This window comes from Cutaneotrichosporon cavernicola, assembly GCF_030864355.1.
Source record: "Cutaneotrichosporon cavernicola HIS019 DNA, chromosome: 2".
Classification (NCBI taxonomy): domain Eukaryota; kingdom Fungi; phylum Basidiomycota; class Tremellomycetes; order Trichosporonales; family Trichosporonaceae; genus Cutaneotrichosporon; species Cutaneotrichosporon cavernicola.
Window position 1 is genome coordinate 2,217,902 of NC_083394.1, and position 26,158 is coordinate 2,244,059.

Genomic DNA, 26,158 nt, shown 5'->3' on the forward strand with positions numbered 1-26,158 from the left:
ACCGCAACCGCTATTCGCGTCTTCCCTCATCCACAAACACGCCCGAAAGAACTTGCCTCACACGCCGACGCCTCACCTTCCTCATCTCTGCCCTCCTCGCAACTCTAGCACTTGCGATCCCCATCTTCCTCTCTCGCGCCACAGTATATGCGCATCTGCCTCCCGGTCAATCTGAACCGAGTCTCAGCAAACCTTCATCGGGCCATTTCGTGCTCTCAAGTCTCAGCGCCAGTCCTCGCAGCGTCCAAGCCGTCTACAACAGTTGCCCGCTTGTCGACCCTCTCTCGCACTCTTACAACCTCGGCACCTTTCTCAGCCACCACTACCGCCACATCAGCCACTCTCTCCACCGCTTCAGCCACCGTCCTCTCCCTCGCTCCCTCTATCGCCTCAAGTGCCGCAACTCCATCTGTGAACATGCCTTCCGGGTCCGTTGTTCCCGGTCGTTTGGCCGACTGGCTCGTCAGCCAGAAAGAGGCTTTCCTCGCTGACCTTAAAGCTGGACGTGGGAAGGGCTGGATCGTCTCGGTCGGTAACGAGGCTGGTGGTGAGTGCCTCTTGCGGTTCGCTTCCCCTCCGATCCGCACCTTCCGCATGGCTTCGGTCCCATCGCTAACCTTAGACCTTGACACGATGGCGTCGTCCGTCTCGTACGCCTTCCTCGCGTCGACGCTACAGGCACAGCGCATCGTCCCCGTCCTCCTCACCCCGAAGAAGTATATGCACCTCCGGCCCGAGAACTTGCTCGCTCTCGACCAGTCCAGCATCCCCGCCGACGTGCTCCTCCACATCGAGGATCTGGCCGTCAAGGCCTGCGACCTCATCAGCGCCGGCGTCGAGTTTGCGCTCGTCGACCACAACCGCCTCCTCCCTGACTTTGGCACTGGTGACGCCGCTTATTCCTGTGTCAAATCGATCCTCGACCACCACGAGGACGAGGGTGTTTCGCTCTCCGCGTCGCCGCGTGTGATCGTTGTCCCAAACGGATCGAGCACGTCTCTCGTCACCCTTAACTTCAAGGATGCGTGGGCTGCCAGCATGTCCGGCCCCGCCGGGGTCGCAGGCAGTCCCGTTCCCCCCGAGATCGCGACACTCCTTCTCTCCGCCCTCATGATTGACACGCAGGGCCTCAAGCCGAACGGTAAGGCCATGCCTCGTGACATCGAGGCGGCCGAGTTCCTCTACCCCCTCTCCTCGCTCCCGACTGTAGGTGCTACGGCTGCAGTGGGAGCCACGGGGGGCAACCTTCCGACCCCTCTCGACACATTCACCAAAGAGCTCATTACGACCAAGTTCGACATCTCGCACTTGGGCGAGCACGACCTCCTCGTCCGCGACTACAAGGAATACCTCTGGGACACGTCATCCAAAACCAGCCCCCACCTCTCCGTCGGGCTGTGCACCGTGCCCGTCAAGCTCGAGCATGTCCTCAAGCGCGAGAAGGGATGGGCCAACTTCATGACCATTGCAGACGAATACATGGACGAGCAGAAGCTCGATGTGCTGGGCATCACCACGTCGTGGAAGAACAGCCGGGGCAAGGGCCGCCGTGAGCTCCTTCTCGCTGTGCGTGGCGGCGGCGCGCTTCCGGACCTCGCTGCAGCCTCGCGTGTCCTCGACGCGCTGACCGCGGGGCTCGAAGGGGACACCGAGACTTTCGCCCTCGAGGCGTGGAAGTACAAGGACGAATCGCTGGCGCCGCCTTCTGCGCTTCTTAACTCGCCGGCGCGCGTCGCCCGTGTGTGGCGCCAGGGCAACCACCGCAGTACGCGCAAGCAGATCGCGCCGGCGATGCACCGCATCGTGTCGGCGCTTACGTAGAAATTAATATGGACTCTGGAGCTAGATGCTCGTATGCATGACATTGACAGAGTACTTGTCCGTCTCCTCGGCCTCCTCTACTTGGCATCACACTCGGCCTGATGGCCGCCGCGGTACACCCAGTCGGCGCGTTGGCACTCACGCGAGCAGTACTTTGCCCAGCCGCACTTGCAGGTGATGACCGGCCGTGTCCGGAAGTCGGTGCACCAGCGACACACCTTTTTGCCGGCCCAGGGACCAGGGCCGACATCGACAACTGCCGAGGAGGGAAGGGGCGGGGGATGGTCGTGGTCGCATCCGTGGCCGTGGGAATGGTCGTGGTCGTGGTCATGGCCATGGCCATGGGTGTGGTCATGATCATGGTCGTGGGCGCAGTCGTCACCATGCTCGTGTTCGTGCCCATGGTTGTGGCCGTGGTCGTGAGCGTGACCGTTCTCGTCCTTCTTGACGTCCTCGGTGCCAGCACTCGCCGCGCTCCCCTCAAGCCCGCGGTTCAATTTGAACCACTCTCCCCTGGTAATCTCATGGAACATCTGTGGTTTCCCATAATGGTTCGCGACCTCTCTCGTAAACCGCATGCCAAACTTGTTACACAGGGCAATACTCGCCTCGGCACTCGTAGTAGGATCGGCGCTCACTCTCACGCATCCAACCTCTTCAAATGCGAAACGCAATACCTCGCCAAACGCTTCTGATGCGAGTCCCTGGCCCCAGAGTTGCGGGTGGAGTTCGTAGAACAACTTTCCCTCCAGCCCACTCTCCGCCGTCTGTTGGAAAGTGGGCTGGCTATATACTTGGCCACGCGTTGGACGGAGGGGTTGTCCGTGAGGGTGGGTGGAGAGGGAAAGGGCAAAGTTGCCGAGATAACCTTGGGCGTCCTTTATCCTGTTTGAGACGCGGAGGTTTGAGCCAGCGGAGAGTTTGAGCGAGGGAGCGTCTTTGGCAGTTATGGCGAAGACCCATTCGTCGCGCCACGCGCCGGAACGGTCGAGCGCGGGTATGGAGGAGGCGACGTAGCGGCGCTGGAACGAGTCCCGGATGTCGCTGGCTGTGGGGGAGCCGTATCTGTCGTCAGCACCAGCACGCGTGGCTTGACCAGCAAGATCTAGCGAACGGCCATTCCACTGCTCTCCATGGGACGGCATCGCTCCCTTTCTCGCGGCTGGCGGCTGGTGGCTGGCGGCTCGCCGCGCTTCGCCACACCACTCACAACTGCGTCCGCTGCACCACAGGCTCCATCTTGATCCGACGGATCGCCGTCGTATCCCCAACCGCAACCTGACGAAGTATGAGGCGCGGTGTACGCAGCGTAAAGCCTGCACATGCCGGCGTACGCAGGATATCGAGCTTTGGGCGTTCCTGTTGTCAGCCCTTGTTCAGTATCAACTTACTCTCTCATTCAGAATCCACGGGGGAAGGGAGTACGTCTTGGCGCCTTTCGCGAGTTGCGTTTCCCAAGCGGCGGTTTCGTCGGGGGTCTCATTGATGACGGGGACAGTCTCGGGTGGGATGGCCTTGGTCTTCTTCTTCTTGGGCTTCTTCTTCTTCTTCTTGCCCGCCGACTTGGGGGCGTCGTCCTCGTCGGCCGAGTCCTCAGCGGGGTTTTGGATGGGCGGGAGGTCTCCGGCCGTGGCCTGTTCCGTCGGCGCAGCGGCTGTTGCCATCTTCGAGACGGGAGGTGGGAGTGGATGGATGGCCAGTGAACCCAATGTTGGTCCGACTTTCTAGACCATGATCGAAATTACGTCGCCATCATTGCTGCCCCACTCTGACCTGGTTTCATCATACAGTACTGTACGTAGAGTAATTGGGCTTGCATGTCCCCCCACCTCATCCTCACTCAACAAATGGACGCGCTCGCGATACGGCCGATTCCGCCAGAGGCAACCCACGCGCTTCGACACCGTGTCCTCTGGCCCTCCGTCCCCCTCGACGCACAGGGCCAGGCATTCGATGCCCCGCCATCCGTCCACCTCGGCGCCTTTGCTGACGACATCCTAGTTGGTGTCCTCACCCTCGTTGCCGTTGAGGGCAAGGTTCAGCTGCGCAAGTTTGCCGTCGCGCCTGAGTGGCAGGGGTACGGCGTCGGTGGCGCTATGCTCGATGCCGCAATCGCCTACTCCCAGAAACAGGTCGTCCTCGACGCACGTCGTGAGCAGGTCCGGTTCTACCAGAAACGGGGGTTCACGGTGCTCAGCCCGGAAGTGTTCGTGAAGCGTGGGCCAGGCGACGCTGGCCCTCCCGTCGAATACGTACGCATGGGCAACACAACACCAGATGCATAGATCATAGACAAACTAAATAACTAGAACTCCATGACCTCGACTAGGTCGTCATCGTCGTCGTCGTCGTCGCTGTCTTCAGGGTCGATCGTACGCTGCCCACGGCTCTTGAGCATCAAGATGCGCTGCCCATCAATAAGCGGGTTAGTGCTGTCCGTCTCCCGCTCGACCATGATGTACGGCAAGTTTTGGCCCGTCACAATCACCTCCTCCGTTAAGCAAGGTACGGGCTCAAGGCGCGTCGGTGCGAGCACCAGATCGATGCCGTCAACGTCGCCCTCGAGACGCTCGTCCTGTGCCTCCATGCCTGGCGGGAGGCGCCGGGCGCGATCGAGACGCTCTTTGCGCACGCGGCGCGGGTCAAAGTCGAAGACCTGGAGGGAGAGCTCGATTATCTGCTGTTCCACGTCCTCGTCATCATCGTCGTTGTCACTCATATCCAAAGTGCCGACAACGCGGACGTACGGCGCGACGTAGCGGTTCTGGTAAACGTAGCAGACCCATGCTGATGTTAGTGTTACACATCGGGCCGGGCTCACAGGTCGGAACGCGATCCGGACCGAGGAGGCGGCACTCGGGTGCCAGGCGCTTGAAGGGCACGACGGGAACGGGCCGCGAGAACGTCTGCTTGAGAAGCGGCGACGTCGGCTCGGGAAGAAGCTTGGCGAGTGTGGACTTGAGTACGATGAGCGTGAACATCGGGTTATCTGGAAGCTCGGGATTGAACATCGGGAAGAACCCCCGCTGGAGGGTGAAGGTGATGATTGCGACGCCCGACTCGGGATCAGGCAGATACGGCGGCGGCGCGTGCAGCGGGTACGGTGAATTAAAGGTGCGCGGCGGAGGGTCGGTACGGATGGTCATGGCCATCGGGGGAACGCCCTGTAGGAACTTGTTCTTGATGGGCGGCATGTCGATTGTCGAAACATGCTGTGCCGTCCAAGGTCCGTTCTCGGGGTGGTCTTCCAGAGGCGGGAACGCGTACAGGTACAGATGGTGGGTCCAGAATAGCTGGCGCAAGGCATCAGGAGTGAGCTCGTCAGGTGCGAGCGTGGCATCGGGGAGTCGGGCGACGGTGGCGGGAATGCAGAACGACGACGGAGTGAGGAGGACAAACGACTCAAACGAGACCTGCTCGGGCGCTTCGAGGCTGACGTGCAGCCGCCCAGTCATCCAATCCCAACCGTAAAGGACATCGTTGGGGCTGTTGGGCCCGCCAAACATTCCCGTGCCCTTCGACATGATGTAGAGCGCATTGTCGCAGATCTGGAAGTCGAGCATGATCTCGTCCAATGTCAGGCGCTGCGGGAACTCGATAATGTGTCGCTCTGCCTTGGGATGCGGTTGAAAAGTCGAAAGGCTGAACAAGTGGAACTCCATCATCGCCTGGAAATGCCCTTGCCCGGGCTCACGAATGGGTCTGGAGTCAGTCACAGATACACAGCATGGTACTCACGTGATTGACACGACGACCAACAGGTCCTGTGTGGGGTCGGTCGCGATCTCGCGGATCTTGAAGTCGAACGTGTGCTGCGTCTTAAAGTCACCCTCCATCGGGCTGTCGCTGTTTGTCTCGAACACCTCGTCGTCGTCGTCGTCGTCCATCACGTCCCCGGTGTCCTCCCACTCGTCAATCATACGCAGATCGTAGACATGCAAGGAACGGGACTTGGCCGAGGCGGGCCCACCCGGCACCCTCGTAGTCCGTAGCAACACGCCTTCAAGATACTCGTACAGGCTGCCCGATGGTTCGCGGAAGCGTACATTGGTCGTGCTCTTGGGCGCCACGTTGCGGAATCGGGTGAGCGTCTCCCGAAGATGAGCGAGGATCCTGGCTGACGTGAGGGGCATCTGTCGCGGAACGTTGGGGTTGGCGACGATCGAGAAGGGGTTCAAGTGCAGAGAGTTTGCGAGCAATGTGTGGCGCAGGTTGATGGCCGCTGAGTCGGTTAAGAAGTCGTGGAGCTCCTTGCATAACTGGTGTTAGGTTGGGGCAGGCGCAGAATGGCTTACCCGGAAGCAGCGCGTCAAATCGCAGAGGTCGAGCCGGAGGAAGATGCCGTGGAGAATCTCATCTGGGAGTTCTGTGAGCCAGCTTCGCCCACTGGGATCCGGCGTCTCGTAGGGCATCGGTTTGCGGTTCATTGAGGGAGATGGGGATCGAGAAGGAGTGGAGTTGGAGATTGGGGGGGAGAGTTGGTCGGATGGATACATGCCGGGGATCTCCATGATGAGAAGCGAGAGTCAGATATACAGATATTGGACTTGTGAGTAAGAGGCGTGAGCGCCAGAGCGGCTTGAGCGGGACTGATGGTGATGGCAATGGTGATATCAGGCAACGGTCCAGTGGCGGCGAGTCGTTTACGTAGTGCGACACAATCAGAGCGGAAACAGATTCCTCCACTGCACACTTTAATCACGCAGCATTACGTAACATTGTTGACAAGCTCGAGGTCCCAGAGGTCCAGTCAACTATCAACTCCCCTTTCGTGTCTATCACACCACCACCATCTTGCACAGCGGCCAACTGTGTTCAGGCCCCGCCTACTAGACCAACATAGCCCCATCTTGACGCACGCTTAGGGCGGCACGATGCCGCCACCTGAAGACTGTGCAAACCCCCTCTTCCTGAAGTGGCTGGAAGGTATGACACCTCCCTGCGTCGCTGACGGCAGAACTGCGCGATGCTGCGCGAGAAAAGGGCCTCAAAGTCGCCGATGTATATCATAAGGGATGTCGGGCGATAGCAGCATGTCCGATCGCGTATACGCGCCCAGCCGCGCTGGCGCCTTTGCAGGGCATTGGCCCCAAGACAATCCAGCTGCTCGAAGCCAAGCTCAAGGCGCACTGCAAGGCGACGGGCGAGGCGTACCCCGAGTCACCGCCTCGTGAGCTCTCTTGCGTACGTTAGACCTGACAGTAGGCCAGGTTGCTGCGAAACGACCAAAAGCCAAGGAGAAGGAGGTGGAGGACGACGACGCACCTGCGCCTAAGAAGAAGGCGAAGCGCCCACCACGCCCGTATATCCCGGCCGCGCGATCAGGACCCGCCGGCATCCTCATTGGCATGGTTGTTGCCGCGGGCGACGAGCCAGACGAAGCGCTTGTGGATCAGCTTACGCGTGGCGAGATCGTGCGACACGCCCAACCATTCTGCGATGCGAGTTACGACCACTCGGAGCGCGGGACTTGGGTCACAGCGTGGAACGGGATGAAGACGCTCGTGAACAAGGGATACGTTGGAGTACAGGGGATTCCGCACCGCTACACGCTTACCGAGGCCGGGTTGTGGGTCGCGTCGAGACCGCGCTGACGACAGTGACGTAGCTGTGGTCCTGCGCAACATGCAGGATGAATTTAAGGATGGGCCCCAGATCGTTCCGTTCGTTCAGCGAGCCGACAAGGATGAAGTGTGGGACCGCCCGCTGGTGGGAGCTGGTCCTGGACCCTCGACAATTGCCGCCCGCCAGTCCCATTCTGCTGCACCCACGCCCCCCGCAGACCATGCTCCGGTTCGCAGTGCTCCTCCGGCATCACGGCGAGTGTCGGCCTCCAGGTTCGGGTTCTGGTATCTCGGTAGGTCTTGCAGGCTGTACGAATCTAACAGCAGACACAAAGGGCAACCGTGTGGAAGACCTCCTCGCTGCGCGCACCCGCCTTGACCCGGTTGACTTTGTTACGCTGCGCCAAATCGAGTTCCTTGACTCGCAGAGGGACCACCCCATAACCGGCCAGCTTCGCCTCGTCGACGACGACCCGACGCTGCACGACGACGGCCTGGTCACGCTCGGCGCGTACTTTGTAGAGGACGAGGCGCCACCCCAGTGCAGCAAGTTTGACGACGACGAGATCGCTACAAAAGTGCAGCCTCCTCCAGTGCAGGTAGCCTCTACCTCGAGAGCGGTGTCAGTGGGCCCATCACGGAGATTGGCGCGCACGGCGTCATCGCGCCCCCGTCTCTCCTCACAGATGCCGTTGCCTGGCGAACATCGTGATGCGGACTTTGACCCCGCCGACACCATCATCTTCCCGAAAGGCAGCTACGAGATCCTCCTCGTCATTGACACACGCGAGGTCGAGTCGCGCGCGAATCGCGACCGCATCACAGAGAGCCTTGAGCGCAAAGGTGTTCGGGTCGAGACGCGCGCCCTCCGCCTCGGCGACATGTGCTGGGTTGCGCGCCGGCTCGACGCATACGGCGCCGAGGAGGACGAATGCGTGCTCGACTTTGTCGTCGAGCGGAAGCGCCTCGATGATCTCGTAGCGAGTATCCGCGACGGGCGGTACAACGAGCAATGCGTAAGCTTTGATGACTCGCGCAGCTGACAGCAGTTCCGACTGGGACAAAGCGGGATCAGGAACGTCTTCTACATCGTCGAGGACTATCAGAAAGCGCAGCGCATGCAGTTCCAGGGCAAGCAGATCATGACTGCCAAGTCGCAGGTACAGGTCATGAACGGTTTTTTCCTCAAGGAAACGCACAAGCTCGCCGACACGATCGACTACCTCGTCGCCATGACGAGCGTGATCAAGGCCTCGGCAGGCGACCTGCACATCATCCCTTCGCGCTACCTGAGCCGCACGAACTATTCGTCGCTGCAGACCAAACTGCGCGCGAGCCACCCTAATAATCCCTTCCTCACGTCCTACGAGGCGTTCCAAGAACTCAACAAGAAATCCAACCTCCGCACCACCAAGGAGTACCTCGCTCGTATGCTACTCGTGATCAAGGGCATGAGCCCCGAGCGCGTTAGCGCCATGCTGGACGTGTGGGAGACGCCGCGCGAGCTGTACGATGCTATGAAGGTGCGACATGCGCAGGGGGTGCTCGAGGACGGACGACGGAAGCGCGGCCCCGAGTTCATGTTCGCCGACGTGGTGCCCGGCGAGGGACGACGCAAGATCGGCGACGCGCTCAGTAAAGCCGTGAGTCCTGCTCCTCCCGACCGTTAGCTTAACTGACATCAGATTTGGTATGCGCTCTGGGGCAAAGACAACGAGGATGACGTTACGCCAGCGAAGGAGGTACCGATCCCAGCAGCCAAGAAGGGTGCGCAAGCCACAGCGAAAAAAACGACACCCGCCGTTGTTCCTTCCAAAAGTCCTACGCCGACCAAAGCGGTCTCTCCCCCGCCGCCGCGCCGGCCCTCTCCGCCAGTACCGTCACCCACATCGTCACCAGAGTTCGTTTTCGCCGGCTGGGGGACAGGCCAACAACCCTCTGCACCCGCCCACACTCCCCGTGCGACGATGCGCATTTTCGTTCCCCCTCCCTTTCCCGTGTCTCCTGCGCGTTCACCCACTTCGCCATCATCGCGTCGGCACCATTCCTCCCCATCGCGTGTTCGCCGTCTGAACATCAACCGTTCACGCGTCCCTCTCTTCTTAGACAGCGACAGTGACGACACACCCGAGACTATTGTCATTGATTAGTTGTATCTTGCATAACCATATTGCGAGAGAGTATGCGTGTTGTACATGGCAGGATGCGGATTATGTTAGCCTATTCTGGCGTGTAGTGTCTCTACCTGTACCTTGCCTTCGATTCGCAGATCACACAAACGGGGAATATTTACGCATTTCGACTGTTATGGTCTTCTCAGTCCGGGGTGAGAACTCGACAATAGTTAGGCAGGGAATCGTTGCAGTGGTCAGGCGACCGCGGTTAGTTTGCGTGCATTGTCTGGAGTTTCCAGCGAAGGCGCAGCACCATAGGTAGGGCAAGGAGTCTACCCGAAGTACATGGCTCTATGGAGGTTACGCTAATTGAGGGAGAATCCGTTGAATATCAAGGTCAAAAGTATCTCGCTGTAGGGTTTGGCCATGGCCATCCTTCGCCATGTCGCCAACATGCAAGTTGTACAAGCCGATACAAAAGCACAACCAGAACGATCGCCAATGGAGAAGAGAGCCCTGTAAGTCGGTTTAATCCTCTCGTAATCTCAAAGACTCACCACACGTCTTTCCAAGATAACGCGAGTGAATTTGGTTTCGACAGGCAGCCCTGCGCTTGGTACAAATCATATAGAATTGTGGAAGGTGGGGTCACACAAGTGGAAGGCGAGGTCACCTCAAGGACGTGATAGCCAGCCTGCCGTCTTTCTGATTGTGATTCTGTTGGTGTAGTTCGACTCGGATTCTATATTCTTTTGCTAGTGTGTCGTGAGAATATAGTGGGGTCTCATTCAAGTGCGTCTTCAAGGTTGCGAGGAGGAGTAGACATCTTCGTGGCGCCAGCGCAGTACATTGAGATGATGTGGCGACGGCGGAACTTGAGTCGACTCCATGTCCAGACACCTCCATGAGGTGAGTCGCGGTTAGTCACCGCTCATGTTCAGAACAGCTACAGGAGGGCGTATTTTTTGGGGGGTAGGATAACTGCTGATTAAAGAGATGGAGGAGCAAGCTGCGGTGTCTCACGTCAATGCAATGCATGAGAAAGTCAAGCTGAGGATGCCAACAACATTCAATTGGATCCCACCTGTCCCGTGATGAACGACCAAGGGGTGGTTATGACGTCGTCACTTCCGACCCTCAAATATCCTGCTCCGCACCTCTTGCCCCCATCCCCCCATCGCACAATGCTCCTCCAACGCCTCGGACTGCGTGCCCTCCGGCCAACCCGGCCTATGATGAGGGCGCGGGCATACGCGACATCCCGGCCCCCACCCTCACCCAACGACGAGCCAGTCCGCGGCCAGGAACCGCCCCTTCCCACCGAGGCGACACCGCAGGACGCAACTGTGCCGCCGATGTATCCCAACGCCCCGCCCGTGCGGGGCGAGCAGCCGCCTCTCCCCACGGAGGAAGACAGTTCCGCAAGCGCGGCTGCTCCTCTGGCTGCGAGCGGTCAGGCAGCCCCAGCTCACGAAGCTACCTGGGGCCAGGAGTCGCCGCTCCCAACACCTTCGACGGCCAAGGATGACACGGTCTACCCACGTACGCCGCCAGAGCCACCTCGCGGACAAGAGCCGCCCCTCCCAGGAGAAGCCGTGCAGGCACCGTTCACGGCGGCGCCTGTCGCACCTGTGCGCCAGGAACAACCTCCCCCGCCGCCCGCTCAGTCCCAGAAGCAGGCCCCGCCGCCCGCTCAGCCGCAGGAGCAGGCCCCGCCACCTCCGCCGCCCCCGCCGCGCAAGAAGCGGGCGTCCACAAGTGAGTTTCCTGCAGAGTTGTGCTGACAACAGAAATGCTCCTCGTGTTCTTCCTAGGAGGTGTACTCGGTTTCGCTTACGTGCCGTGGTACCGGAGAGTGAAGCAAGAGTCACAGGCACTCGAGGCGATTCTTGTTGAGCGCGAACGGGTGAGTTGTCACTGAGCTGGGGCTGTTGGCGAGATTGCAAGCTCACACACACCAGGCTGGGGAGAAATACATTGAGGGCCAGAACGCGCGCGGACAGTACATTCTCAAATCGAATCCAGAAACGTCGAAGCGTGAGGTGTAGGATTGATCGTACCAAGAAAGAAATCATACAGGCATGCGTTCTGTAGGCCAGACCTTGCGGCAGTGCGGAATGACAACCATTGTGTAAGGCTGCCTTGAAATGGTTACAAGTCGCTATCATTCCTTGGTAACCCGATAAGAATCATGCATATCAGTGCCGCTCGTTCTCCTACTGTAACACATGGCACCAGTGCCCACGGGGCATACCACCTTAGGTCCGAAGGCTCTGCAGCGTGCAGAGGACGATAAAGGCGTATTGTCTTGTCGATGGATGAGGCTCTGAGCCATCGCCGATGCAGCTTATGTCAAAGGTGACAGGATTGGGTGTCTGGTAACCATAGATATGACGACATAATCCTCAGTTCTCATTCACACGGCCGTACCTGCTAGCTGCCCGCATATAAGTTACCAGGGAGCAGACAAGTACGCTCAACGATTCCTACACTATGCTCTCCCGCACTCGCCCTGTTCTCCGTCCCCTAGCCTCTACTCGTCTTGTGCTCGCGAGGTCGTACACTGTGTCGACCGAGCCGCCCAAGGGCCAGGATGCCAAGGCCAACGAGCCGCCTCTACCCCCGCCTCCGGCAGAGCAATCGAGCTCGAAGAGTAAGTTCTCGGCCTGGCATGCTGACTGCCAGCGTTCATGATCATCGCAGTAGCAGCTGCCATTGCGGGCGCAGCCTTCGTCCCGTGGTACAAGAGCGAGAAAGAGGGTGTGGTCGACACAGAGCACCTCATTCGCGAGCGCGAACTGGTGAGTTGAGAGTTGAGGGCTGGGACGTGTCTGACATCAGGTGGGCGACCGCGAACGGATCGAAGCCGAAATGGCCGCAGCGCGCCGGTAAATGCAGTCCGAGTCTGTACTCCCAAGCTGCAACCAGATTCGGAATGCACATTATGCCATGACCTCGTCGAGGACAGCGCAGACCACTCGGAAGTCGTCGTCCCCTGTACGCCAGTTGCTCACGGCGAGGCGCACAGCGCCATTACCAGCCCACTGCGTGCCGCTCACGTACATCCGTCGAGTGTCGTTGATCGCCGCGGTGAGACGAGAGTGAGCGTCGGCTGCAGTCGGGTCGAAGCGTGACCCGGGCGCTCCACGGAACAGCACAATGTTGAGGGGCACAGGCTCGTCGTTCACCAGCCACTCGGGGCTTTGGTTCAGCAGCTCGTAGCTGGGGTGGGAAGCGATGTGTGCGGCCACGCGGCGCGCAAATGCGACGTTGCGCCGTACAATGTCGGCGTAACCGTCCTTGCCGAGTGAGAGGAGACTTGCAAAGAGGGGCAGGGCGCGGAAGCGGCGTGAGTTTTCGATGTTGACAGTCAGCGGGGATGGGATGGCGGCTTCAGCTGCAGCCAGATAGGCGGGGGTATTGGCCGCGCTGGGCCCCAAGAAGGAGGGGAGGGCATGTGCGTCGCGCGTGAAGAACAGCCCGCAGTCATACGGCACGTTCAGCCACTTGTGTCCTTGTCGTCAGCACGATCTTTGCAGTGCAGCCCTCACCGTCGAGAGTGAGCGAGTCGGCCATGTCCATCCCGTCGACGAGGTGGCGCAGCTCTGGAACCGCACCCGCAAACCCTCCAAACGCGGCATCGACATGTAGCCACGCTCCGTAGTGCCTGCACAGCTCCGCGACCTTGGGCAGCCCGCGCCCAAAGCCGCCGGTGTTGACCTCACCGAGGCCGTAGGTCACGATGACGCCGCGGCCGATCGAGCGTTCGGCCAGCAATCGGCCACGGAGGGCGGAGAGGTCGATCTCCAGCTCATCTTCCGGGTCGGCAGGAAGCGAGTGGAATACGCTCGGGCCGTTACCTAACCCGACGAGGGCAGCAGCCTTCTTGATGCTCCAGTGGGGATGCAGACCAAGCACAACGATCGGGGGAGAGGTCATGCCTGGAGGAGGGCCACTCGCCGCGTACGAGTAGTTTGGCGGCGTGTGGGGGGATGAGCGACACAGGGCCTCGCGCGCACAGGCTGCAGTGTCAGTTTGCATGACTAATGCTCCAAACTACGCACCAAGTCCGAGAACATTGGACGCCGTCGCGCCCGTCGTTACGGTGCGCCCGGCGTAGGTCTCCCTAGGGATCTCGAGGAGGTCGAGTACCATCTCGAGTGCCCGCGCCTCGACTGCAGTCGCGGCACTCGTATCGCCCAGCGTCACCTGGACGTTCTCGTCGTATCCGCTGCCTAGGATATCAGCGAGCTGCGCGGCCGGCGTCACGCCGCCCGTCACGAATCCAAAGTACCGCGGCCCATTCTGTGCCGTCAGACAACCGGGGATGACGGAGGAAAGGAGGTAGTCGAGAGTCGGGCCCGTGCCCATCCCTGCCTCGGGGAGCACGTGCGGAAGCGCAGCTACCGCAGCATGGACAGCCTCCGCACTAGGCGTGACAGGGAGGGTGTCGAGCGTAGCGTCGCGCTCCGCGAGATGTGCGGCCACCTTTGCGAGCAGGACGTTGAAGTCGTCGTTCATGCTGTTGAACAAGTAGCAGTAGAGGTAGAGACAGGATGGAAATTCGGCGAGTTTGGTGTGTGTTCGGTTAGGTCTGATCGGATCTGTAGGCCGCGGATCTGGCGTTGATCCGAAGTTCAGGCACATCCACATCTTCAAAACGTCATGAACAGGTGGAGGTGACATTGCAGCAGTCAAACGTTGCGTTCGCTGTACTGAGGGTGTGACCGTCCCGTTCAAACTGGGTAGTCACACCAGGGCTGAGTGTACCGGGCCAGAGCTGCTGACCGCATGCGTTGACAACAGCAAGATCACCCGTACCTGTCACCAACGGCTGGGGCGCTTCGCTGACGGGACCCTTGCCATTGGCGCCCAACAAACAACTAACAACCATTCATATCTACCATTCAGATCTTTAGAGATCAAGGCCAAAGAGATGAAGGACATTCATACCATCCTTCCCCAAAGCCCCTGTAGCCCTCTTCCGCCTTCCTCGCTCACTTCTGAGAGCCAAAAGGAGATCTCACCACTGTGAGTCGAACACAGGACCTGCGGATGTAGGGTTTCTCTCATTTGAGAGGCAAGGGTATCAAATTACAGTCCGACGCTCTACCAACTGAGCTATGGTGAGGAACGCTGCTGAGTTCCTTCTCGCGGTCCCAAAATCCGCCGGCGGCAGCGAATGTAGCATGCATGGGCTTGCCGTGATCAAGATCAGCTCGAGCGGGGCCCACGAGCCGTTGGGTCACAGAGGTTGGACGGTGGGCGGCTGGGTGTGACAGAAACGGATTGAGCCTCTCCTTGCCCAAGGTTCTGTTGGTACTGGGTTGGCCTTGGTGTTCGACGTAGGAATACATGGCCTCCTATACTTGCGTCCAGCTCCAGTCTGTGCGGGGAAGCTCGACCGTCCTGTTTCCAAGAGCGTTACTCCAACTCCCACGCACTGGCATCCCTGCACATGGTGTTACTCTGGCCACGGCACGTGGAGTTGGATCTCGTTGCTTCATGTTTGCCGTGTGGCAGAGGCTCGCCCTCCGGGCTTGTGCACTATCCTGTGTAAGTTTCTGGACGGAGGGTTTGTTCAAACCTGTATAAGTGTCTGGGGGAAGAGTGGGGCTCGCTGGTTGGGGTGTGTGCCCGGTGTGCAGTGAGTGGTTAAGCGTAAGTTGTGCTGGTGTGAGCCGTACAGTGCCAGCGGTGCTCGATGGCATAAGTACACTCGGACGGAGCAAGGGCAGTCGGAGAAAGAGGGTACGGTCAGACAGAATTCCCAGTCCACCTGGTTCAGTATATACGACTCGAAGCCGTCGGGCACCTGGTCAACAGATGGAGAGTACCACCAACTTGAAACCCACGCGTTCCGGCTCCCTTGTCTAGCTACACCCCAGCGCACATAAACCTCTTCTTCAGACACACATACATGAGAGTCCACCGCCGAAGGAAGATACCGAAGAGGCGGGCCTTCTCCGGCACGCTGCCAGCCGCGACGTCGGCTCCTGAGTAACAACAATACCTTCTCACATTCTTCGCTGCATCGATGCAGCCCTTTAACGGCCTATCAAGCAGCAGAGGTTTTACTCTGCGCCCGTTGAGCGTCATTACGCGCCTCAAGCGCGGCTCCCCGGCTCAGCTGCTGCGACTGTTTCGTCAGCGCAGCTTCCCGCGCGGCAGAGGCCAGTTGCTCACCTGCTGCGCGCGCAGAATCCGCTACCGCCGCGGCCTCCTCCTTCGCCTCGGCCACCGCCTATCGTTAGCCGACCCTGGAAGAACTCACAAGCTCGGCGGCGCGGTGGGCGTGTACACTGGCACGCCGGGCCTCGACCTCAACGGGGTTGGTATTCGCGTAGAAGTAGTATCCGCCTGCACCTATAGCGAGGAGGACAGCAGCGACGGCCATGCCCGTATCAGCAAACATAAGAAGAGGGGGAGGCTTACCGGCGCCGGTCTCGGTGGGTGGAGGGTCTTTGGCGTCCTTGCTATCCTTGGCGTTGGCGTCCTTTGCGTCGCTGGACGGGGTTGCGTACAGCCGCGTCCGCGTCTGGGTGAGGGCTGGAAGACGGCGGGAAGCGACACGAGTGAGGCTTGGGGCAAGCATGAACATTGGGTTGTTGTGGTCGTGTGAGTGGAGTGTGTGGATGCAAGCGAATGTTCTCGGTCTTGATGTGTTCATGAGAGTTGCAACAGGGGGGTTGCGACGCGGATGACATCATAGCCATTGTTGTATACTACGGTCAAACTTGATGGAGAAGGTACTGGTAAAGCCATGGCCTCATACTTATCGATATCTGTATGGCCTGGAATTCACATCGACCCTTTTGCTTCAAAACCTTATCATTCCGTCCCAGAACAATGTAGAGGACGTAGGCAGATGATGTTATGAGTTAGCGCGTCGCTTAAAGTGTGGCGTCGCCGGCGAATCTAGAGCGACGACGTAATCCATGGTCATCGAGCCACTCCTACAGCCCCATGAACCAGCATTCACATTTGTATCATATCATAACACATACCCACATGACAATCTAGACAGTGTACACGCCGGCCCCGACGCCCGGGAGCGTCGCGAACACAGCCTCATCGAGCTCCTCCGCGCTGAGGCTAGCATATGGCGCGTAGTCGCGCTTCACCTTTTCCAGGAACCCGGCCACTTCCCCGACAGGAAGAAGGGAAATGACTGCGCCGCCCCAACCGCCGCCGGTCTGGCGTGCCCCAAGCGCCCCATGTCTTAAGCAGACGTCGCGGAGCGCCTCGACCTCGGGCACAGTGCATTCGAAGAGGTCTCGCAGGCTTTCGTGACTCGCGTTGATGAGCTGGCCCAGCTCAGCCCCCACCTCCTTGCACTCGTTCTTCGACTTGCAGAGCTGCACGAAGCGCTCAACACGTAGTGACTCGGCAAAGGTATGCTCCGCGCGTTGTAGGAGCTTGAAGCGCTCGGCGCGTACGGGCACAAAGTCGAGGTACGTTTTCTGGAAGCAGCCTGGACGCATGCCGCTGACCGCGACCATCTGTTCCTGCGTCCACCCCTCAGGATGGGCACCGAGGACGGACGGCAGCGCATCGAGTGCCTGCTGGTACAGCTCGGGGTAGCTCGCCTTTTTGCCCAGCATGTCGAGAGTCTCCTTGAGCCAGATGCGGCGATCTTCACCGACCTGCCTCGACGGCGGTGGGTCGATGCCCCACGCGTGTAGGAGAAGGCGGGAGGCGCAGAGAACCTCAACTACGCGCAAGTTGTACCGCTCAGGAGCGGAATCGGCCAGTGAGTGTGGCGCGAGCGAGTTGGTGATCACGACCGCGAGGCCGGAGGGCAGGGGCACGGGCTCAGTCTCGAGCTTGGGGTCGAAGGAGAGATGAAGGAGGGAGCCCTTGAGCGAGAGCGCCGAGGCGGCCTGGTCCATCCCGCCGGTGCGGAGGCCCATGCGGTGCTCGCTGGCAATAGCCATCGCCACAACATCGCCCTTGGTTACCTTGTCAACGAGGTTGTTGGCGGTGAGGAAGAGGAGAACAGAGGACACGACCATGGCCGCTGATGAACTGAGCCCGGCCCCGGGTGGGACGTTGCCCGTGATGAGCACGTCGAGACCGGCCGGCTTGCCGCCGTTAGGGAAAAAGCGCTCGAGACACTCGAGCAGAGCGACCTTGAGGTAGTTCTCCCACCCTCCGCCGTCCTTGGGTGGGACTAGGCCCGCGTCCCATGCCTGGCCGTTGTGCGAGAGGCTAAACTCGGCTGGCTTGAAAGACGGCAGAGAGTTGGCCACCCGCACAGTGTTGTCATTCCTGACGCGGAGAGCGATGAGGATGTCCTGCTCGATCGCAGCGGGGAGAACGGGGAAGAGCGAGTAGTCGACGTGCTCGCCGAGGATGTTGACGCGCCCAGGGGCGCGCACGACGTGGCTCGCCACGGCGTTGTACCGCTCCTTGAACTGGGTCGTGAGGCTGTCCCACCGCTTCCCCTCACGCAGAACCCCGCTGGTGGGGTAAACCTCGGCGAGGTCCTTAAAGAGGGGGATGGGGCGGTCGGCGTTCCGTACCTCCGCCTCATCCTTGGGCTTGAGGGGCGAGGTGCGGGGTTTGCCCTCGGGGCTTGGGACGCGGGACACTGCCCGGCTCTCAATGTCGTGGTAGTGAATGTCATCGAGGCTGCGCAGCCGCGCGGCTGCCTGCTCCGCCGTGAGGTCGCGTTGTGCTTCGCCGAGCATCTCGAAGCCGACGAGGAACTTGCGCACACTCGCAGACCGCAGTAGGGGTGGGTAGAAGTGGAAGTGGGCGTGTGAGGGGTCCGAGTCGGGGTCCACAGGTGCAATTGGCGCCTGGTGCAGGCCCATGCTGTAAGGGAATGGGTTCTTAAAGAGGTTGTCGTAGCGGACGAGCAGGGTCTTGAGGACGCGCGCGAGGCCCTCATCCTCGGCTGGCGTCATCTGCGCCAGCGACGGAATGTGCCGCTTGTACGGGAGGACCATTGTCTCGAAGGGCCAGACCGCCCAGAACGGAACGACGGCGACCCACCCGCCCTCCTCGTCGATGGCGACGACACGTTCGCCCCGCTGCACCTCTTCGTGCGCATAGCTACAGAGGAGGCATGGCGCCCCGTCACCGCGGCACGGTGCCGCGTGCCCGTTGGTGTATCCGTTTGCGTGGCCATTGGTGTATCCGTTAGTGTGCCCGTTCACACCGTTGGCACCCTTCGAATGCGCCGCCGCGTACGCCTTGAGGTTCTCGAGTTCGGTAGCAGGCTCATCTGGCACGTACGAGAGAGACCACACCTGCCCGTGGGGGTGTGGTGCGCTCGCGCCCATCATCGCTCCACGGTTCTTCCGTCAGTCCAACTTGGTAGTATTCTCACCTCGAAGATCTGCACGTATCCATCCGGCGAGCCTGAGGCCAGCAGGAACTTGCCCTCGGCGAGGTAGACGTCGCGCCATTTCTGCACAACAGACACGATCTCGGGCACGCTCATGCGTGCGAGCGTGAGATCATGGCGCGGGTGGAAGCAGATGACGGAGCAGCGGCCACGCGTCGGCTCCGAGGCGAAGAGCGAGTCCATGGACGCGGTGGCGGCTGAGCTCGGCGGCACAGGCCCCTCGTTGGTCGGCAGCGCATCGGGAAGGAGCGCGGGGAAGTCGTTGTTGAACACAAAAGTGTCCTTGTATGGTGGGTTGACGTGACCGCCCATACGCGTGTTGCGGGGACAGAGGTAGCAGCCCTCATCGTACGAAGGGAGCCTCTCCTTGTGTGGTGGTTCAACCTGGCCCTGTGTGTTAGGTCACGGTCCGGCCATAATATCTGGTAAGTCGATCTGCGCGGATAATCCTCATGCACGCTCCACGGCGGCGGAGGGTTCCGCCTACAGCGTTGGCGAGCGTGGTCATGAGGTTCGCGACGAGGCGTCTGATGGTGGCGGTGGCACAACCCTCCGAACCCACTCGGGGGCCGGGGGAGGATATCCGGAGCATTATCCGGGCCGCTCCCCCCGCTCCACAGTTGGGATTCGGTTGCTTGCCCCTCCACTCAGCACTTGATACCTTCCCCCCTTTTCTCGGCAGCAGTACAGAGCTCCCTTCCCACTATCTTGGACCTCGGCGTACTATGGGCGTACGCACGTACACAGACTCACGTTCCAAGGCCGCTTGGTCCGGTGTGGCGAGACGAGGACATGACGCCCCATCAGGGGGTTGACTGGGTATCAGCGTGCGCTCTTGACCTGTTGACAACGTACATCGTCGGTGTGGATGCTCTGTAGGTTGGAACTCCATGCTGTGGGAAGAGTGGGGGTGGTAGGATTGAAGAAAGGAGAAGGCACAGCATGGCACACTTAAGAACGCAAGTGGGTATGTCTGTTGACTCGGCGTGTCGGCGCGATACCCTCGGGTCCTTTTGATCAGCCGTCACTCGTTTAGCAATAACAAAGGGTTAGATTCCCGTTCGGCCCGACTATGAACGGGAATTTGAACGGCAATTTACAACCTTGGAACCTTAGACAATATTAATCACGGGAATTCAAAAACTAGGAATCGGCGAACGGCCCGTTACCGGATATAGATCGCTTGTTCAGCGGCTCATTTAAACCTCGTTTCCTAAGTCACGTGATTGATTTATTCTGCCATGTGAGCCTTGCATGGTTAATGGGGGGGAGCGGATAGGTACACGCAAGCGTCACGCTTGAGTGTCGTCGTTCGTCATTGTCGCTGTTGTCGCCAGCCTTAGCTGCTCTAACTTCACTCCTTCCCCAACAACATCATCTAACCATGGCAGCACCAGGAGGAGGCGGCGCCTACTCGTGAGCTGCGTTGGCTTCACCAGTTAACCTCAGCTTCTCCCTCACGACCTTCTCGCCCTCGGGCAAGCTCGTGCAGATCGAGCACGCCCTCGCGGCCGTTGCTGGCGGCACTACCTCGCTCGGCATCAAGGGTGGGTACAGTGGGAGCAACTATGGCATCATCTTTCTCAGCTTGTTCACCTTCTCCCTTTCACTCGTGACCTCCTTTCCGGGCGCTAACTTAAGCAACAAACGGCGTCGTCCTCGCAACCGAGAAGAAGGACGTCTCTTCACTCATCGACGCGTCCGTCATCGAGAAGGTGGCGCCGATCTGCCCCAACATTGGCATCGTGTATTCTGGTATGGGGCCCGACTTCCGTGTGCTCGTCGCCAAGGCGCGCAAGATTGCGCAGGCCTACTGGAAGGTGTACGGCGAGTACCCTCCTACCAAAGTGCTCGTGCAGGAGGTTGCGGCGGTGATGCAGAAGGCGACGCAGTCGGGGTAAGTTGAGCTAAGGGGTCGGCTGACAGTCAGTGGTGTCCGTCCGTACGGTATCTCCCTGCTTATTGCTGGGTGGGACGCACACCGTGGACAGTCGCTGTACCAGGTCGACCCGTCGGGGTCTTACTGGGCATGGAAGGCGAGCGCGATCGGGAAGAACATGGTCAACGGCAAGACGTTCCTTGAGAAGCGGTGAGTGTTCAAGGCCACCTGTGGCGAGCTGGGCTGGTGGAGACGGAGAGAAAGTTGTCTCCTCTCGCAGCTCGCTCGCCTGACCAGCTACTCGTATGTCACTAGCTGACAGCAGCTACAACGACGACTTGTCGCTCGAGGACGCAATCCACACCGCCCTCCTCACACTCAAGGAGGGATTTGAGGGACAGATGACGGCTGAGACGATCGAGATTGGTATCGTCACCGTCCCCACGCCTGAGCAGCAGGTCGCCCCGAGCGGCGAGCGCGCGCCGCCCACGTTCCGCAAACTCACCGAGCAGGAGGTGCGCGACTACCTCTCACTGTAGATAGAGGTGTAGAGTATATGGTATGCAGCATGACACAGTATAGCGTCGGTGGAGTTGTGTGTCGAATGACGGCTGGACTGAGCGGCGTACAGCAGCAGTGCCTAGGGCAGAAATCTACGACATTCGGCGAACTCACCACCCGTGCTGATCAAGTCAGACATGGCGAAACAGCTTCCACACAACCGATTACAAGCCTGTCCGTTGCAAGTCATGCTCCACGAGAACCGACATGTGGTTGTGGTGTGCCAGAAAACCCAATCTCGATCCCAATGAAGGGCTGAACAACTTGGCCCACAACCTTGCTCCGCACGCCGACTCATGCCGGCTGGCAGTTCCAGCACGTCCACTGGATTAGATTGAGACATTGCCAGTTCTGAAGTCGCTGCAGGTGTTAGTAGAGCTGCATCGATCGGGGTCTCAGCACTAAGTCAATTCAACTACAGCCATTTCTCTTCACCGCCCACTTTCAACCCCATCACGCTCAGCTGCAGCGCAGCACACTCGCTCATACAGTAATTGTGCATATCGACCAATGCTAAAGACATGACTCTGGACACTCTATCACGGTCGACGGGGCGTCGTCGTTGGGTATACGAAGCGGCGGACACGCGCACGCGTCGGATGGGCTGATGCAGTTGGTATGTATATTGCTTATTCTGAGGGTCAGCTTAGATCTCAATGTGACAGGGACAGAAGTCGCGACTCGGGCTACGCCCTCGTCGACGCCCTCGTTAGTACTCACGCTGGGCGCACTGGACACCCGGGCGGTCGTCATCATCCTCGTCCATGTCGTCGCCGTTGGACGCGGCGGTGCGGCGCTGACGGTCGTTAGGCTCCTCAAGGGTGACCTCGTCAAGGTGGACCTTGGCGTCGAGCTTGGGGAGAGCAGGGCGCTTGGGAAGCGCCTTCTCGAGGAGAGGGAAGGACGCTGCGTCAAGGTGCTCGGGGAACTTGACATTGAGACGGACAAAGAGGTCACCGAGCTCGTGGTGGCGGTACGAGGGCATGCCCTGACCGGTGATGCACTTGAGGGCGCCGGGCTTGATGATCTCGCCGGGGACGACAGTGACGTGAAGCGCGTGGTCGTCGAGGTGCGGGATGACAAACTCGCCACCAGCCAAAGCGGTGAGGAGGTCGATGTCGACGTCGGTGAAGAGGTCGTCGCCCTTGCGCTGGAAGCGGTCGTGGGGCTTCTCCTCGACGACGATAATTACATCTCCTGGCACAATTCCAGGGGCCTGGTCCGATTCGCCGGCAAACTTGATCTGCTGGCCACTCTTCATGCCCTTGTCGATGTGAACCTCGAGCACCTTGCGCTCCGAGTTGACCTTCTTACCGTGGCAGATCTTGCAGCGGTCCTTGGGGTCCATGATCTCGCCAGTACCCTCGCACTCGTTGCAGGGCTGCTGGACCTGCTGCATCATCGGGCCGAGCTGACGGAACATGACCTTGACACCCTGGCCACGGCACGAGGCGCACTGCTTGACCGAGCCCTTCTTGCCACCAATACCGTCGCAACCCTTGCAGATCACCGACTTGGACAGCGCGAGCTTCTGCACCTTGCCCTTGTACAGGTCCTGGAGCGAGACGCCGATGCGGTGCACGAGGTCCTTGCCACGGCGCGGTCCAGACGGCCGGCCACCGCCGCCGCCGAAGAAGCCGCCGCCACCACCGCCGAAGAGCTGCGAGAAGAGGTCCTGGGGGTCCATGCCGCCCATGCCACCCATACCGCCGCCGCCCTCGAGGCCCTCCTTGCCTGCCTGGTCGTAGATCGCGCGCTTTTGCGAGTCGGATAACACCTCGTAGCTGCGTGTTAAGCTTCGCACCTCTGCCAGCTCTACACTTACGCGTGGGTCAGATCCTTGAAGAGCTCGGGGTCGCCGCCCTTGTCAGGGTGGTGCTTGAGCGCGCTGGGCGTGAGTATTCGGCCCGAGCTTGCAGCGCGGAGCTTGCTCACCTTTTCCTGTACGCCTTCTTGATCTCGTCATCGCCGGCTGAGGGCTTAACGCCGAGGAGGTCGCTGTTCGGGAAAAGTGACGAGAAAGGGGAATGAAGGACGCGACAGGTACGACAGCCGTACGCGATGAAGGAAAGCACGGTCAGCTCTGGTCCGTTGAGGATGGTGCACTGGTAACTCACTAGTACTCGCTGTAGCGCAGAGCATATCGTAGGGAGGATGTGGAAATATACACGCGTTGTCACAGGTTGCGTGGCGAGGGAGAAGGCAAGCATCAGTATTACTCATGTGGTGGGTGGCCAATATTCTGCGCCTGCTGGATTGCGATGGACGGGGTGCCGTCGACGCATCCCGAGCGTGGCGAGAATGCTGAGGATGATACGCACGTTTCCCTAACCATTGTGCTGGAGATGTGTGGTTTTTAGACTAGACGACGGGTAGAGGAGAGGAGAGAAGGGAAGAGAAGTGGAGAGTTGTGGACGACGGATGAAGGAGTTGCAAGTTGCTTAGTGACACTGCCCTTGCTCAGCAAGTCTTTGACTCTGTACGGTGGTGGAATTCTCTGGTGGCAGCCTTCGGGCACAGTCTTCGAGATTTTGAAGCGGGTAAAGGGCGGGCGGGCATCTCAACTTTACCCGTCACGCAACACTCTCCCCTCCTGCCCGCCCGTGGCTATGCTCCAAGCCCGGATGCCATTTCCCCCCCCCCCCCCCCTCGTGACCCACTTTCCCCATCCATCATCAAGCAATCTGTCTAACTCTGCATTGAATTGAGTGTATGTGAGACGGCCTTAACCGTCTTGGGTCGTGGACGGAGCATTGAGAATTTTGAGGCACCCTAGGAGGAGGGTCAAAGGACTTGGCCGACGCGTCTGTGCCAAGTGCCAGACTCCTGGTGCAGGCCCAGGGTGAATTTGAGTGTCATCAAAGTGTGCGTACCGCGTTTTCGGCATCGGCCTCGGCGTCCCCCCTCAAATCCATTCGCCACCCCAATCTTCCAGCACGTTCCAACCAGATTGCTTCCGTCAATCATCACGTGCATAAGCTGCCATGTGCAGGCCGCGTGCGCAGATTATTCGGCCCTATCTTTAAGTCCCGATATTGTTGTGACCACTACTCTTCCTCACTCAACTGTCAGGCGAACGCGTTTGGCCACCATCTCTCCGACCTTCCTTCCTGTACCGTTCTCAACATCCATCTCCCATCCACTCATCTTCTCTACACACGCATCAGTACAGTTCTCGGAGCTCTTTGTGCTTCATTACCATGGCGCCAATAACGCGATCGGCATCAAGTCCAAGAACTGGTAAGTCACACGACGCTGTTGTTGACAAGTCCTCACGCCAGAACATGCCGACCCCGTGCTAGCTAAACTTGTCGAGACGGCCACATTTGAGTGAGCTTTCTAGCAGAGTACTCTGACATGCAGCTGCGACTGGCCAACTCTTCGGCACCACCTGTACCTCGCGCTACTGGCCGTCCTGCCAGTCTTCTTGGAGAAGGGCAAGCCGCCAGTCTACACGGGCGCGGTGCCCATCAGGGCTGTGTCACCGACGAACACGCAGGATGGACGCGTACACATAAGTCACATGGACGAAGATCTGCGGCCCAGTACGCAGGGTGGGCTCGTAATCCACCCGTTCCCGCCATTAAACCCGAATCGCCGCCGACCACACGTGATGGTGATCAACGCGGGCGAGGGGCGGCTGAACGGGACTGCAGGCAGAGGCAACCCGTTTGAGGACGAGTGGGACGAGGAGGTCATCATCGGGGGGCGAAAGCTTCCTGGATGGTTTGACGAGGACGAAGGCAAGCGCGAGGTCGAGAAGGTCGCGCAGCGCATCGAGGAGCTCCCATCGTGAGCTCAGCGAGGAAGATGTAGCTGACGCCAGTGCGCCATTCACGGTGCAACGCCTTGCCGAACTGCTGCTGGCACCAACGAGATTGCACTCGACGCTCGGCAAGTTCCTCCGTGCTGTCGAGAAGACACTCAATGTTACCACATCCTACGAGCCGCCGTCGTACACCTACGTGCCGCCTCCAAATCTCCTACCAATGGAGAACGTGGGTTCGCCTTCCGCCTCTCCCGCGTCAATGCAGATCGACAGCACTGTACCTCCGGGCTCGATGACACCGATGTTCTCGCCGATCCCTTGGGCGAGTGGGGAGAACGACGCGCTCGGCGAGCCGATGATGGACGTGGACGACAGGCATGGTGATGACGGCTTAATGTCGCCGCTCATGTTGAGCGAAGGCTCAGGCGTGTTTGCTTCGCAGCAGAGCCGCTCCCCGACACCCGGGCCAGAGGACGAGGAGGATGGCGAGGCCAGTGGCGCGGGTGCCTCTGGCGAGTCTGGCGACAGCACGAGCGGCGTAAGTCCTGGGCGGACTGAGGCCGAAGATAGCGACCCAGGCAGCCAATCGTACCTCGGCCGAGTGGACGAGTTGGATTCTGGACCCATCACGACGAACGGGCATCACGGCGACGAGGAGCGCCCAACGGGCGTTGGCGAGGGAGGCAACATGACCCCGCATGGTATGAGCGACCAGCCCCTACCGCTTAGCCGCACGACGGTGATCGGAGAGCCGAATCGCGAGATCGCTCCTTTACCTCGGCGCGGAGCTGGACCGGCCGATGGTGAGGGCGAGCACAGGCAGGATGGGGATGAGGCTGAGGTGAAGGGAGAGGCCGGGGCGAAAGCTGAAGAGGCAACCGCCATATCTGAGGAGGTGAAGGAGGGCGGCGAGGGCCCCGCTGAGCCAGAAGCCACGGTTGAGGAGAAGGTGGACAGCGCCGAGAAAGGTGAAGCGAAGACCGAGTAGACTCAGACTCTGTACGACTAGTGTCATGAATTCTGTCACAGATGCATTCGTTCTATGGATATCTGCGGATCTATGCAGGTTGCAGGCTAGCAGCGCCAAGCCAAGTC

At 59.8% G+C, this 26,158-nt stretch overlaps 13 protein-coding genes across 13 annotated transcripts; 7 read left to right on the forward strand and 6 right to left on the reverse strand.

The window, feature by feature from the left end:
- Positions 1–417: 417 nt before the first annotated feature.
- PPX1 (uncharacterized protein) lies at positions 418–1,821 on the forward strand (the record flags this gene model as incomplete). The annotated part of the gene is made up of 2 exons (XM_060597930.1): positions 418–547; positions 623–1,821. The coding sequence occupies 2 exons, from the start codon at positions 418–420 to the stop codon at positions 1,819–1,821; spliced, it is 1,329 nt and encodes a 442-aa protein (XP_060454774.1).
- Positions 1,822–1,898: 77 nt separating this feature from the next.
- Positions 1,899–3,485, reverse strand: CcaverHIS019_0208710 (uncharacterized protein; the record flags this gene model as incomplete). Its single annotated transcript, XM_060597931.1, has 3 exons — positions 1,899–2,886; positions 3,032–3,180; positions 3,213–3,485. 3 exons carry the CDS (start codon positions 3,483–3,485, stop codon positions 1,899–1,901), a joined length of 1,410 nt encoding a protein of 469 aa, XP_060454775.1.
- Positions 3,486–3,668: 183 nt separating this feature from the next.
- On the forward strand, positions 3,669–4,106 carry CcaverHIS019_0208720 (uncharacterized protein; the record flags this gene model as incomplete). The annotated part of the gene is made up of 1 exon (XM_060597932.1): positions 3,669–4,106. The coding sequence occupies one exon, from the start codon at positions 3,669–3,671 to the stop codon at positions 4,104–4,106; it is 438 nt and encodes a 145-aa protein (XP_060454776.1).
- A 20-nt stretch (positions 4,107–4,126) lies between these two features.
- CcaverHIS019_0208730 (uncharacterized protein) lies at positions 4,127–6,248 on the reverse strand (the record flags this gene model as incomplete). The annotated part of the gene is made up of 4 exons (XM_060597933.1): positions 4,127–4,608; positions 4,643–5,523; positions 5,560–6,080; positions 6,117–6,248. The coding sequence occupies 4 exons, from the start codon at positions 6,246–6,248 to the stop codon at positions 4,127–4,129; spliced, it is 2,016 nt and encodes a 671-aa protein (XP_060454777.1).
- Positions 6,249–6,695: 447 nt separating this feature from the next.
- Positions 6,696–9,535, forward strand: MUS81 (uncharacterized protein; the record flags this gene model as incomplete). The annotated part of the gene is made up of 7 exons (XM_060597935.1): positions 6,696–6,747; positions 6,779–6,991; positions 7,027–7,390; positions 7,422–7,678; positions 7,713–8,401; positions 8,435–9,028; positions 9,071–9,535. 7 exons carry the CDS (start codon positions 6,696–6,698, stop codon positions 9,533–9,535), a joined length of 2,634 nt encoding a protein of 877 aa, XP_060454778.1.
- A 1,148-nt stretch (positions 9,536–10,683) lies between these two features.
- CcaverHIS019_0208750 (uncharacterized protein) lies at positions 10,684–11,547 on the forward strand (the record flags this gene model as incomplete). The annotated part of the gene is made up of 3 exons (XM_060597936.1): positions 10,684–11,257; positions 11,290–11,405; positions 11,461–11,547. The coding sequence occupies 3 exons, from the start codon at positions 10,684–10,686 to the stop codon at positions 11,545–11,547; spliced, it is 777 nt and encodes a 258-aa protein (XP_060454779.1).
- A 445-nt stretch (positions 11,548–11,992) lies between these two features.
- CcaverHIS019_0208760 (uncharacterized protein) lies at positions 11,993–12,391 on the forward strand (the record flags this gene model as incomplete). Its single annotated transcript, XM_060597937.1, has 3 exons — positions 11,993–12,152; positions 12,185–12,300; positions 12,341–12,391. 3 exons carry the CDS (start codon positions 11,993–11,995, stop codon positions 12,389–12,391), a joined length of 327 nt encoding a protein of 108 aa, XP_060454780.1.
- Positions 12,392–12,441: 50 nt separating this feature from the next.
- CcaverHIS019_0208770 (uncharacterized protein) lies at positions 12,442–14,020 on the reverse strand (the record flags this gene model as incomplete). The annotated part of the gene is made up of 3 exons (XM_060597938.1): positions 12,442–13,013; positions 13,051–13,521; positions 13,564–14,020. The coding sequence occupies 3 exons, from the start codon at positions 14,018–14,020 to the stop codon at positions 12,442–12,444; spliced, it is 1,500 nt and encodes a 499-aa protein (XP_060454781.1).
- Positions 14,021–15,606: 1,586 nt separating this feature from the next.
- CcaverHIS019_0208780 (uncharacterized protein) lies at positions 15,607–16,094 on the reverse strand (the record flags this gene model as incomplete). The annotated part of the gene is made up of 3 exons (XM_060597939.1): positions 15,607–15,638; positions 15,686–15,743; positions 15,774–16,094. 3 exons carry the CDS (start codon positions 16,092–16,094, stop codon positions 15,607–15,609), a joined length of 411 nt encoding a protein of 136 aa, XP_060454782.1.
- Positions 16,095–16,518: 424 nt separating this feature from the next.
- Positions 16,519–19,746, reverse strand: GAL1 (uncharacterized protein; the record flags this gene model as incomplete). The annotated part of the gene is made up of 4 exons (XM_060597940.1): positions 16,519–18,804; positions 18,837–19,244; positions 19,608–19,669; positions 19,710–19,746. The coding sequence occupies 4 exons, from the start codon at positions 19,744–19,746 to the stop codon at positions 16,519–16,521; spliced, it is 2,793 nt and encodes a 930-aa protein (XP_060454783.1).
- A 492-nt stretch (positions 19,747–20,238) lies between these two features.
- PRE8 (uncharacterized protein) lies at positions 20,239–21,272 on the forward strand (the record flags this gene model as incomplete). Its single annotated transcript, XM_060597941.1, has 5 exons — positions 20,239–20,270; positions 20,304–20,401; positions 20,496–20,751; positions 20,785–20,943; positions 21,059–21,272. 5 exons carry the CDS (start codon positions 20,239–20,241, stop codon positions 21,270–21,272), a joined length of 759 nt encoding a protein of 252 aa, XP_060454784.1.
- A 651-nt stretch (positions 21,273–21,923) lies between these two features.
- YDJ1 (uncharacterized protein) lies at positions 21,924–23,629 on the reverse strand (the record flags this gene model as incomplete). The annotated part of the gene is made up of 6 exons (XM_060597942.1): positions 21,924–21,928; positions 22,015–23,078; positions 23,120–23,182; positions 23,230–23,292; positions 23,412–23,420; positions 23,616–23,629. The coding sequence occupies 6 exons, from the start codon at positions 23,627–23,629 to the stop codon at positions 21,924–21,926; spliced, it is 1,218 nt and encodes a 405-aa protein (XP_060454785.1).
- An 865-nt stretch (positions 23,630–24,494) lies between these two features.
- On the forward strand, positions 24,495–26,051 carry CcaverHIS019_0208820 (uncharacterized protein; the record flags this gene model as incomplete). The annotated part of the gene is made up of 4 exons (XM_060597943.1): positions 24,495–24,534; positions 24,576–24,624; positions 24,658–25,086; positions 25,121–26,051. The coding sequence occupies 4 exons, from the start codon at positions 24,495–24,497 to the stop codon at positions 26,049–26,051; spliced, it is 1,449 nt and encodes a 482-aa protein (XP_060454786.1).
- Positions 26,052–26,158: the final 107 nt, after the last annotated feature.